The sequence below is a fragment of the Rhinatrema bivittatum genome, chromosome 10 (assembly GCF_901001135.1).
Source record: "Rhinatrema bivittatum chromosome 10, aRhiBiv1.1, whole genome shotgun sequence".
NCBI lineage: Eukaryota > Metazoa > Chordata > Amphibia > Gymnophiona > Rhinatrematidae > Rhinatrema > Rhinatrema bivittatum.
Genome location: NC_042624.1, coordinates 97,473,648 through 97,485,735, shown reverse-complemented (window position 1 = coordinate 97,485,735; position 12,088 = coordinate 97,473,648). Strand labels below are relative to the sequence as shown.

The following is a 12,088-nucleotide window of genomic DNA, read 5'->3' as shown; positions in this document are numbered from 1 at the left end:
AACGAAAATTAGCAGGTAAGAACCCAATTTTCCTCTCCCTAAGGTGCTAGGTTCCTTTGTGGGCCATCCCTTAGGTAGAGCTAGGCGAGGTGGAGGTTGGATACTCCTAGCTGTCTTGACACAAAGGTTCAGGGGATTGTAAAACCAGGGATCCTGGTTCCTTCGGTCACTCTGAGACCCCCTCATCCGTTCCTGGCTGTGGCATTCAGGAAAGTATACCCTCTTTCTGCCTTTTACTTTTAAAGTTACTCCCTCCTTTAAAAATAAATAAATAAGGCAGTCGAGTAGGGCTCAGAGTTGAGATTGTGAGTGTGCTCGTGTCCTGGTGGCTGCAGGATCAAGGGATGAGTCAGGAAGCCTGCAGTTGTGCAGGTCAGCACCCATGTGTGAAGCGCGCGAAAACGTGACATGGGACAAGGTAAACATCCTTTCAGACCTGCGGGAAAGGCGTTCATGCTTTAATGCAGCCACACTATTCCCCGAGTCTGGGAGGGCTCGGCGAGGTGCCGGGGTGTCAGGTTGGTGCATGTGTAGGGAGCACGTGGAAATGTGATAGTAGCTGCAGACAGCGGCAAATATCCTGTTGCCTGCAGGAGAGGTGTTCGCTCTTAATGCAGCTGCACTCAGCCCCGGGTCCGGGAGGGTTTGGGGAGGCAATGTGATGGCTGGCTGGTGTGCACATCTGGAGCACACGAAAGCGTGACATTGGCTGGGGACTGCGGCAAACATCCCGTCGGGCCGGTGAGAAAGGTGTTGACACCTTAATGCAGCCGCACTCTGCCCCAATTGTGTCTCACATCTTCAGGGCCCAGCAGGGAGGCTTTGAGGGACATAGAGTCAGCGGCGGCCATGTTGTCTCCATGTGGTAGGACACAAAATGGTTCAGGGGAGGCCAGAGATTCCCTGCCTCTACTGTACTTGTTGGTTCAGAGTACTTCTGAAGCCTGGGTTAGTGTGGAGGGAGTCTGCTGAGGAGCTGGTAGCTGGTTGTCACCAGTGAGTCTGAGGCCTTCTCTGCAGACTTTGCCCTGCTCCTGCATAAGGCGTGTTGGCCAGGCAAGGAGCAGGAGGAAAGCGGCCACATGTACACAAGCCTAAGCGCCCAGCACATGTATACGGGTGAGCCCCAGGAAAGTCAGGCGGGCTTCTTCGCCGTCTAGGCCTGGGGGGGTGGGGGCGGGCAGCTTTCAGGTGATGTTGAGTAGACCTTTTTGGATTCTGATGCTCCTCAGGGGGTTCCTGGGGAGGGTCTGGGGACCATCTGAGGAATGGTGTTCCAGATGCGGACATGACCTCAGTTGGATCCAGAGGAAAGCCCAGTAGAGGAAAGGGATGACCCTAGAGGAACTCGCTCGTTCCAGATGGAGGTGATATGTTCTCTCATCCCTCAGGTTCTGGACGAATGGGGGATTAAAGTTGTGCGGGAGAAATCAGACAAAAGATGTGTCCCCTGGAGATTTTTCCTGTGCTTACGTGCCTCCCGGGAATTTCAAGGCCTGGGACGGAACCAAACTGCTCTTCAGTAGGTTCGCTATCCAGACCAGGAAGCACAGCATGCTCAGAAACTGCTGAATCGAGTGAGGGTACTCCAATTCCTGTTTCACCCAGATGAGCCAGTCATCCAAGTGTGGGTGCACCAGAACCTCTTCCCTACCTATCGCCACTGCTGCCACCACATTACCTTTGTGAAAGCCCTTGGCGCAGTCGCTAGGCCAAAAAGAAAAACTTGGTATTGAAAGTTCGAGCCTGGTGCCACAAATCGAAGCAACTTCTGATGGGCTGGATTAATGAGGATATTCTGATGTCTCCATCCAAACCAAAGATGCCAGAACTCTCCCCTTTGCAAACCGCTACTGTTCCTGTGCGCAATGTTTCCATGCAAAAATACAGTGACCGCAGTTCCGCATTGAGCTTCTGCAGAACCAGAATAGGCCGAAAAGAGCCTTCCTTATTTCTGCACCACAAATTAAACTGAGGATCTTCCTTGGCCCTGTCTTTTCAGTGGAACTGCCAATAGAGTCTCTAGGCGCCACAGGTGCTCGATGATTCCTGCACCGCTTCTCCTTAGAAATGGGACATCCAAAGATACACTACGTAGCGTTGCCATCTCTTACGTCCAGAACTCCTTGATCTGTCATGATTTTGGTCCATTCCTCATAAAAAAAAAAAAAAAAAGGATTGGTCTCCCTCTGACATTCTCCTTGGAGAAGGGGACCAGACTGGCTTCATTGGGATGGCTTATTTCTTCTGACCCCTTGACCGAAATTATCTTGGCCCCATTTACGAGCCCTCCTAAAGTACTGTCTTCCTGAGCCTTTGTGAGGAAAAAGAAGCATTCCTGTTGGGATGGCATCTCCTTGCATATCTGTCACAAGAGCGAGGTGGAAAACTCCTCTTGCTGGTCTTCCTTCCCTCCGGCATCTACACAGCTGTGACCTGGGCCCCTTTGAGCTGCCACTGCAGAGCTCATATTCCTGGTGCAGGCCTAACAAAATCATACACTGTATCTGCCACGTAGGCCACCCAGCTTTCAAGTGGACTGCATGCCTAGAAACGTGTGAAGAAACGGTGTCCTTCTATACCGTCTGCACCCAGCATAAGCAGGCTGGCTGCATCAGGCTACTGCAAACAGCCGCTGGAAGACTCAAGGCCACAGCGTCAGACATCTCCAGCTTCTGGTCCGAAGCATCCTTCAATGCTGCTTGACCCCCTTACAGGAACAGTTGTCTTCCTGGTCACATTCGGAATCCAAAACTTCACCATCACCCTGCTTACTTAAGACCAGCCTTCAGAGTATCACACTCCAGTTTAGTTTTCTTACCTTGGAAAGGGTGAACAAGTTAGTCTTGCGTGCTTCACGAGCAACACTTTTTTTTGGTGCCCATGGTCTGAGATTATTTGCAGGTCCTGGGTTCTATGGCTTCTAACCTACATTTCATTCTGTGGTTATTGGTTCACATGTGGCTTCTGCAGCGAGCACTTCTATCTCAGTGGAGTCTGTTGTCAGAGGAGTTTTACCTGCCCTTACCACTTCTGGGATGTGACAGGTCCAGTCTCTCATAGTGGCTGTCTAGTCACAGTCTGGAGAGGGGGAGTGGAACTGGTGCTAGGGTCCACCAATCCCAGCCTCTAGGGGAGCTGGGATTGGTGGCTGTTTGCCTAAGGCAAGTGGCTCAAGTTCGGTGGTCATTTAAGGGAAGCATCGTGGTCACAAGAATGGTTTGCAGAGGGCTACCTTCCTGTCATCCGCAGATTCAGAATCAAACAGTGAGAGTCTTTTCGGACAAGGCGACAGTGGTGACTGATAGCAATCGTCAAGGCAGGGAAAAGAGTTACTGGGTGGCTCAGAGGAGTTCTTTGTTATATGAACAATTTATGTATGTCAAGTGCTGTAACACACAATGCTGTGCGAATAGTTTATGGACTATAGAACAGTGTAGCATGTTTTACATCCGACATGGTCCAGGAATGTCTGTTTGAATCCTTGGCGTGTTTTTAAAAAATTAAAGTATGGGGTGGTTGAGTTATACAGTATGTTGTAGATTTTATTTTTTGCTATTGCTTTCTCTTTGATTATTCAGTAAAAATTAAATTGAAAAAAAAAAAATCAAGCAAAGATAATGCTGAAATGTGCATTTGTTTTGTGTTTTATTGCATATATTTCATAGATTGGCGCTGTTCCTCTGGCTGCTTTGGGAGCTCCAACTCTTGATCCAACCCTTGCTGCCCTCGGGCTTCCGGGAGCAAGCTTAAACTCACAGGTAAATTATTTAGACTGCTGTCCTGCTTCCTGCTACTTTCACTAAACCCTTCTAATTATGAAGTTTACATTTTAATAACTTGGAAGCTTATAATGGTGTCTCTTTCTACAAATAATTCCTAGTCTTTCAAGATTGTGTTTTGTTTGGCTCATATTAGAACAGAATATTCTTTTTCAAGTATTTTTCCTAGCATGTAGCCAGATGGACTCAGGACCCAATGGGTTATGTTCTCCCCTGACAACAGATGGAGACGGAGTCAGGTTTTAAGCTGACATCACTCTAGATATACCTCTGCAGTGACCTCGGTCATTCAGTATCTCTGTCTCCTACCAGATGTGGATTGTGCCTTCCCTATCGGGAACACAGTACTCTTTAGAAGAAGAAATTTTACCTTTAAATTGGAGAAAGATCAAGCCACGCTCTCCTGCGGTGATACCTAATGGTACCTCCCCCAGTTGAGAATTCCTGAGGTGATTTCCGAGATTCCTCAGAGGTGTGCCTTGGTCCAGTAGCTGATTCCCAGTGTGGACTTTGCTGCTGAAGCAGCTGAAAGGCAGCGGGTGCAGGATGTCAAGCGCGGTGGTTGCAGCCTATGCCTTCTCCCCCCACAGCCGGAGACCGTCTCTGTACTCAGCCAATAAGCGCTGAGCCCAGGTAAGTAGAGAGCAACTTCGATTCAGAGACATGGAAGGGTTTTGGTAAGTCTTTCCTCCAGTCTCCTTGCTCGGCACGCTGTACCGACGACGTTCCCGAACATGTTAGGGCAAAGGAAGGGGGTTTCTGAGCGGGTTGAGTGTCCCCCCCGATGGGCTATACCCCACTTCAGACTTGGTGGGCATTCCATGTGGCAGGCTGTGGCAGCGCCATCTTGCGCACAGTTTGGTGCGGCGCCATTTTTTCCCATTGACCATCAGTATGCGCGGAGCGGGCCAGCCCTGTTGTGCGCCTAATGCACGCACACCTGTGCGCATAAGTACTCACATACATTCATTCGTGTGCAACCGGACGCTTACAATTATGTGCATCGGGGTGGATTTATGCGTGCTCGAGCTCAGGCGCTAACCGGCTGAACGCACAAGCTACAGTTAACTATAGCTCCAGCAACAAAGAAGCACAAGCGACACTCCCTTTGTGTGCTGCCTGCCATATTAAGACTGCACAGTTCTACCTAGAATTCTTCCTGTGTCAGCACTGTGAGGAAGCCCAGGGAGGACTGAGGATTCAGAACTTTTCCAAGCCCGGCCACTCCCAGTTTGAGGACTGGTAGCATCCTGGATCTGAGCAATCCCAGGGCCTCATCCTCCCCTAGAGAGGGCAGTTCAGCGACCCACCCCCCACCCCAGTTCCTCCTGGGCTGCGTATGGACCTGGCGACCTTTTCTTGGGTGGAATTCTTTCAGGGCCTTCAAGCCTTCGTTCAGGCACAGTCAGCTGCTGCTCCTGCCCGGTCTGAGCCCCATCTGGGAAGGCCTCGTCTTCCCAGCCCTTTCAGCATGCCTCGGGACATGCCTCGCCTCACTAAGGGTATCCCTGACAGGGACCCAGACAACACAGATGACGATGGGGATGCAGACTCAATTGGAGGATGGGGAAATCCCGCGCCCCCCCCCCCAGGCCTGAAGCCATACCGGACCATGATATGGTTTTTCCACAGAGATGAATTGCCGGCCCTGGACTCCCAGACCCTGAAGACTCTGGGAGTTCCCAGCACGAACCCTGTGTTGGAACCAAAGAAGAATCCCATCCTGCTGTCTCTATGGAAAGTCTCTTGCTATTTCCCAGTGTTGGAAGCCATCCAGGAGTTGATTGACCTAGAGTGGGATGCCCCTGAAGCCAGTTTTAAAGGAGATCGTGCCTTGGAGGCCTTGTACCCTCTGGACCCGGCGGCCGAAGAACGCCTACGTTTCCCAAAAGTGGATGCCCTGGACTGTGCCATCTCGACGAGAACAACTATCCCAGTAGAGAGAGGAGTGGCCTTGAAGGATGCACACGATAGGTGGAGTCCATCCTTGAGCAAGCCTTTGACGCAACAGCAACGATACTGCAGATCGCTTCCTGTTGGGTGGCTTGTTCATGTCGAGAGAGAGGCAGATAGCTCAGGGGTGCATCCCAGAGAGGCGATGGAGTTCGGATGGATGCTTCCAAATAGAAGGGACCCTTTAAGGGGTCCCTTCTATTTGGAAGCAAATTGGAAAAGCTAGCCAGTAAGTGGGTGAATCTCCAGTGCCTTGGCTACCAGAAGATAAGAAAAAGAGGTCACAATGCCCCTCGCCCATGAGGTGTCAGGCCAGGGGCTCCCAGCGCTTCCGGCCCTACAGAAACTCATCATTCCATACATCTCGGCCTTCGGGGAGGTCTCAGTCCTTTCGGAGCCAACAACCAAAAAGAGGAACTGGTTCGAGCTCAGGTTCGACCCAAACTTCCCAATGAAGTTTGGCAAACTCATCCATGGGACGAGGAGATAGGGGACCAACTATCCCTCTTCTATCAGAGGTGGGTCAAGATCACGTCGGACAAATGGGTACTGGACATCATACAAGAAGGATATGCTCTAGAATTTCGCAGCATCCCTCAGGACATGTTCATGACACCTTGCTACTCCCAGCACAAAAGCTAGCAGTGGAATCCATGTTGATAAGGCTCCTCAGTTTGAGGGCTATAATCCCGGTACCTACGCCCCAGGAAAATATGGGGCATTATTCCATCTATTTCATCGTACCTAAGAAGGGAGGGTTCATTTTGCCCCATCTTGGACCTCAAGAGCGTCAGTCGTCATCTGCGGATAATCCACTTCTGCATGGAAACTCTTTGCTCCGTCATAATGGCCGTGCAACCAGGAGAGTTCTTAACAACCCTGGACCTCTCGGAGGCCTACCTTTATATCCCAATCCGTCAAGACCACCAGCATTTCCTATGCTTTGCAGTACTGGGCTGCCATTATTGGTTCCGGGCGTTGCCTTTCAGCCTGGCAACCACTCCCAGAGCATTCTCCAAAATTATAGTGGTCGTGGTGGCGGCGGCACTGAGGCACCCTTACTTAGATGACTGGCTGATCCGGGCGATGTTGTTAGAGAGCCTCCAGGTGACCAGCAGGGTCAGGTTCCTGCTTCAGGAACTTGGGTCATGAACATGGACAAGAGCAGCCTCAAGCCCTCCCAGTCCTTGGAGTACCTGGGAGTCTGATTCGACACCAAGCAGGACACGTTCTTCCTCTCTCCCTCGAGGATAAGGAAATGGATTGCACCAAGTGCAACGGACGATGAACACAATGCGCCCCAGAGTGTGAAGCTACCTCCAGGTCCTCTGCCTGATGGTGTCAACCCTGGAGGTAGTACCATGGGTGAGGGCACACATGCAGCCACTCCAACGCTCCCTGCTATCACGTTGGAACCCACTGTCTCAAGACTACTCGATTTGCCTTCACCTACCGATGGAAGTATATTCTCGGCTCCAGGAAGTGCTTCTAAGCAAGGATGTAAGCTTGTCCCCACCGAACTGGCTAGTCCTCATGACTGATGCGAGCCTTCGAGGGTAGGGAGCTCTCTGTCAGGAATTGACAACCCAGGGGTGATGGACCAGGGAAGAGGCGCTGGAACATAAAGCACCTGGAAACCTGAACTGTCAGATTAGTGGGTCTGCAATTCAGCCACAGGCTCCAGGGACAGGCAGTCTGCGTGATGTCGGACAACGCAACACCGGTAGCCTACATCAACCGCCAGGGAGGAACCAAAAGCCACCAAGTGTCTCTGGAGATAGATCCCCTTATGGAATGGGAGGAATCTACAAGGGATCTCTGCCTCCCACATCTTGGGAAAAGACAATGTCATAGCAGACTTTCTCAGTAGGGAGAGTCTGGATCCAGGGGAATGGACGTTGTTGACCAGAGCCTTCCAGTTCCTAGTAGATTGCTGGGACCTCCCATCCATCGACCTACTGGCCAGGTCTCACAATACAATACAGTCACAGAAGAGATCAGCGCTCCCAAGGGATCAACGCCCTTGTCCAGACGTGGCCAGAGCCTCCTGTTGTCCGACATCTTGCTCTGCTGGGCAAGATTGATTGTCACAGAGGATTAGTTCTTCTGGTGGACTCGAACTGGCCCAGGTATGCAGACATGTGGAGGCTTCTGGTGGAGAGCCTCCTATACCTCCCCACGCACAGGGACCTTCTCCAGCAAGGTCCAGTCCTTCACGAGGACCCAACTCTGTTTTGTTTAACGGACTGGCTGTTGAGAGGGTTCTCCTGATGAAGCAGGGATATTTGCCAGCAGTAATCGTCACCTTGCTCCGTACACGGAAGTTCTTGATGTCCTTGGCATACATGCGGATCTGGAGAATATTTGAGGCCTGGTGCGAAGAACATGGGGTGCCCCCCCCTCGGACGTCCACGATCCCCATGATTCTAGAATTTTTACAGAACGGCCTATACAAAGGGTTGTTCCTGAACTCCTTGAAGGTCCAGGTGGTGGCTCTCTTCTGTTTCAGGGTTGAGGTGAACGGAGCCCGCCTGACTACTCATCCAGACTTGGCCCGTTTCCTAAAAGGAGTTAAACACCTCTGACCTTCCTTAAAGTGGCCGCTCCCCCTATGGAACCTCAATCTAGTATTGGACTTTTTTGCAGGGCCTTCTTTTCGCCCGCTGCGCAGTCTGTCTCTACACCAGTTAACGCTGAAGACTGTATTCTTGGTGGCGATATGCTCGGCTCACCACAACTTTGAACTACAGGTGCTGTTATATTGGGAGCCGTTCCTCCGGTTTACTCCAGGAATAAGAACATGCCATGCTGGGTCAGACCAAGGGTCCATCAAGCCCAGCATCCTGTTTCCAACAGTGGCCAATCCAGGCCATAAGAACCTGGCAAGTATCCAAAAACTAAGTCTATTCCATGTTACTGTTGCAAGTAATAGCAGTGGCTATTTTCTAAGTCAACTTAATTAATAGCAGATAATGGACTTCTCCTCCAAGAACTTATCCAATCCTTTTTTCAACACAGCTATACTAACTGCACTAACCACATCCTCTTGCACAAATTCCAGAGTTTAATTGTGTGTTGAGTAAAAAAGAACTTTCTCCGATTAGTTTTAAATGTGCCACATGCTAACTTCATGGAGTGCCCCCTAGTCTTTCTAGTATCTGAAAGAGTAAATAGCCGATTCACATTTACCCGTTCTAGACCTCTATCATATCCCCCCTCAGCCGTCTCTTCTCCAAGCTGAAAAGTCCTAACCTCTTTAGTCTTTCCTCATAGGGGAGCTGTTCCATCCCTTTTATCATTTTGGTCGCCCTTCTCTGTACCTTCTCCATCGCAATAATATCTTTTTTTGAGATGCGGCGACCAGAATTGTACACAGTATTCAAGGTGCAGTCTCACCATGGAGCGATACAGAGGCAGCATTATACTTTGTTTTATTCACCATTTCCTTTCTACAGAATGTTACACTTCACACTGTTCCTTCCTTCCTTCCTTACCAAAGGTAGTCTCAGAGTTTAACCTGAACAGTCCATTTCCTTACCATCCCTAGATAGACGCAAGGACACGGAAGGCTACCGCCTCCTCTGCCACTTTGTCAGTTGGCTGTTAGTACAGTATCTAGAACGTACAGAACTGATGCGCAAGATTGACCACTTGTTTGTTCTTAAGAAAACAAGGCGAAGCAGTTTTGCGAGCTACCATAGCTCGCTGGATCAAGGAAGTGATCACGGGAGCTTATGTAGAGATAGGGAAGCCTTTACCTCTTCAGGTTAATGCTCATTCCACTACAGCCCAGGCAGTATCGTGGGTGGAAGCTAAGCTATTGTCTCCCGTCAACATCTGCCGAGCAGCGACGTGGTCTTCCTTGCACACCTTCTCCAGGTTCTATCGCCTGGACGTCTAAGCCCAAGAAGACTCAGCTTTGCAAGGGTGGTGCTAACCGGACCAGGGGCAGCCTCCCACCCCGTTCGGGAGCAGCTTTTTTTACATCCCATTAGTCCCGAGTCTATCTGGCTACACGCTGAGAAATGGAGAAATTGCTTACCTGATAATTTCGTTTTCTTTAGTGTAGACAGATGGACTCAGCATCACGCCCATGACTGCCCATGAACAGTGCAAAGGAATCGCATATGAATCGCGATCCCAAAGAGGGTTACGGGTAAGCCATCACCCTATCCCTAGATCTGGGCATCTGTAATATTGCTGGGATTCAGCGCTTATGTTTGGTTGAGTACAGTTACGGTCATCAGTTTTAATCAAGTTATTAAATTGTATTCAAGTTTTTCAATAATATGTCCACATTGCCTTTTGAAGAGAATACTGAATGGCTAAGGTCACTGCAGGGGTTTATCTAGAGTGACATCAGCTTAGAAACCCAACTCCATCTCCATCTGCTGGCAGGGGAGCACATAACCCATTGGTCCTGAGTCCATCTGTCTACACTAAGGAAAACAAAATTATCAGGTAAGCAATTTCTCTTTCTAGCTATGTAAAGCCATTACTTTTCTATATATTGATTCTAGGTATAGTGGTTACATTATTTTTAAATATCTTTGTTTTTTCAGTCTCTTGCAACAGATCAGTTACTAAAGCTGATGAGCACAGTTGATCCAAAGTAAGTTTTATTTTTATTTTGCGATGAATTATAATTCTGAAATATAAAATAAATTGCTATTAACTTCTTGAGGTCGCTACCATTATTAACTAGAAATGTTAGTTTATTTAAATAATGTCATCACCTTATATATATATCCTCTTCTGTTCTTTGGAAGCCTAGGTGTGGAGTAGCAGCCTAGTAGTTAGAGCAGTGGGCTGAAAACAAGGGATTTAGGAAGTCACTTCACACTCCTTTGCTTCAGGTACAAACTTACCCCGGGATTAATCATTCTGCTGTAAATATAGTGGAATGATGGCCAATGGGAAAAAAAGGGGCAGGGGGTGCTAGAGCAAATTTCAGGTTTTCCCCAGAAAACTCTGAAAATGTGATGCCTCTCCTGCTTTACAGCTGCTCCCAGCTAGGGGCCATCAGAGAAAGGCATCGTGAAGACTTCAATAAGCTGAAGCCCAGTTTATGACAGAGCTCAAACCAGAGTTCCCCGTTTCTATCGGTGGGGGGAGGGGTCCATTCCTTCCAGAGTGGTGAAAAGTCAACAAGGCACAGTAGGTTCTTAAGACTGTAGAGTATGGCTACGACTTGTGTTTTTCTTGCATCTCTTTGAATCCTCAAGTTCAGACCCTTCTCATTCTGCTCAGTTCCTAGAGAGCAATTGAACAGGTACCTTTTCAAGAATGTGATCAGGGATTATATGCTTGGTGTTTCATTATTTCCAAGAAAACCAGGGATGGGATGGAGACCTGTTCTGGAGTTATGAAACTTGAACAAGCTGTTTGAGAGAAATTCAAGATGAGCTCCCTCCAAAGGATCTTCCCTTTTTGTTCATCTGGGGGATTGGATATATGTCCTAGATCTCAAGGACACACATGCGTACATCCCATTATCCATTTGAAAGGAAGCTCTTCAGATTTATGGTGAAGGGTGTACATTATTGGTACAAAGTGCTCCCTTTTGGCTTGTCAGCAGCCCTAAGGGTGTTTACGAAATGCTGTGCAACTTCGATAACTGGATGTTTGCATGTTTTCTTATCTGGACAATTGGCTAGTAACTGGCCCAACCCTGTCAGGGTTTGAGGGTCCCTAAAGTCAGGGCTGATGCTGGCTTTTTTGCTGCCCTGTGCAAACAATTACTGTGCTGTCTGTCCGTCCCCCTTCCCCCCACCGCTGTTTGTTCATTCTCAGTCCCAGGACCACCAAAAAAACGCCAAGCTTCCGTGATACAAACTTTAAAAACTGACACCATCCCCCTCCCCCAAACCCATGACTGGTACAAAGGTATTAGGTGCCCTAGGTGAACCTTATAGCCTTGCACAACGCCTCCAGCCCCATTCCACACACACGGTTAAGAGTTATGCATTTGTATTTTACATTAAAAATATCAAAGCACACTATTTTGTGGTAAAAATATCACTTACATTATATTTACATACCAGAAATCCCTGCAAAAAAGACACTTGGAACCCATCTGCTATTAGGCCTATTGTGATGTATGTTAGGTGTGTACTTGATCCTCCGAAAGCCTTAAAACACTAATCCACTTCCTATTAGGAGAATGCCTCACCTCAGTCACACATGCAGAACGTAAACAGACCCTTACCAAATACAGAATAGAGCAACCATAAAGTAGAAATACAAACGTGCAGACAAAACTGAACTGGAAAATGCAAGAAGTCAGACACTGTATATAGTGCAACAATGAAAAAACAGAACCATCACCATTCCTCAAATATCAAACAATAAAA

General features: G+C 48.7%; 1 protein-coding gene across 2 annotated transcripts in view; it reads left to right on the top strand.

Annotated features, from left to right (window-relative positions):
* SRSF11 (serine and arginine rich splicing factor 11) overlaps positions 1–12,088 on the top strand; it is a 147,824-nt gene that overhangs the window by 14,952 nt on the left and 120,784 nt on the right. For both annotated transcript variants that reach the window (XM_029618373.1, XM_029618374.1), the window contains exons 5-6: positions 3,669–3,761; positions 10,298–10,347. In XM_029618373.1, the coding sequence (XP_029474233.1) occupies positions 3,669–3,761; positions 10,298–10,347 (143 nt within the window). The remainder of the gene's footprint in view (positions 1–3,668; positions 3,762–10,297; positions 10,348–12,088) is intronic.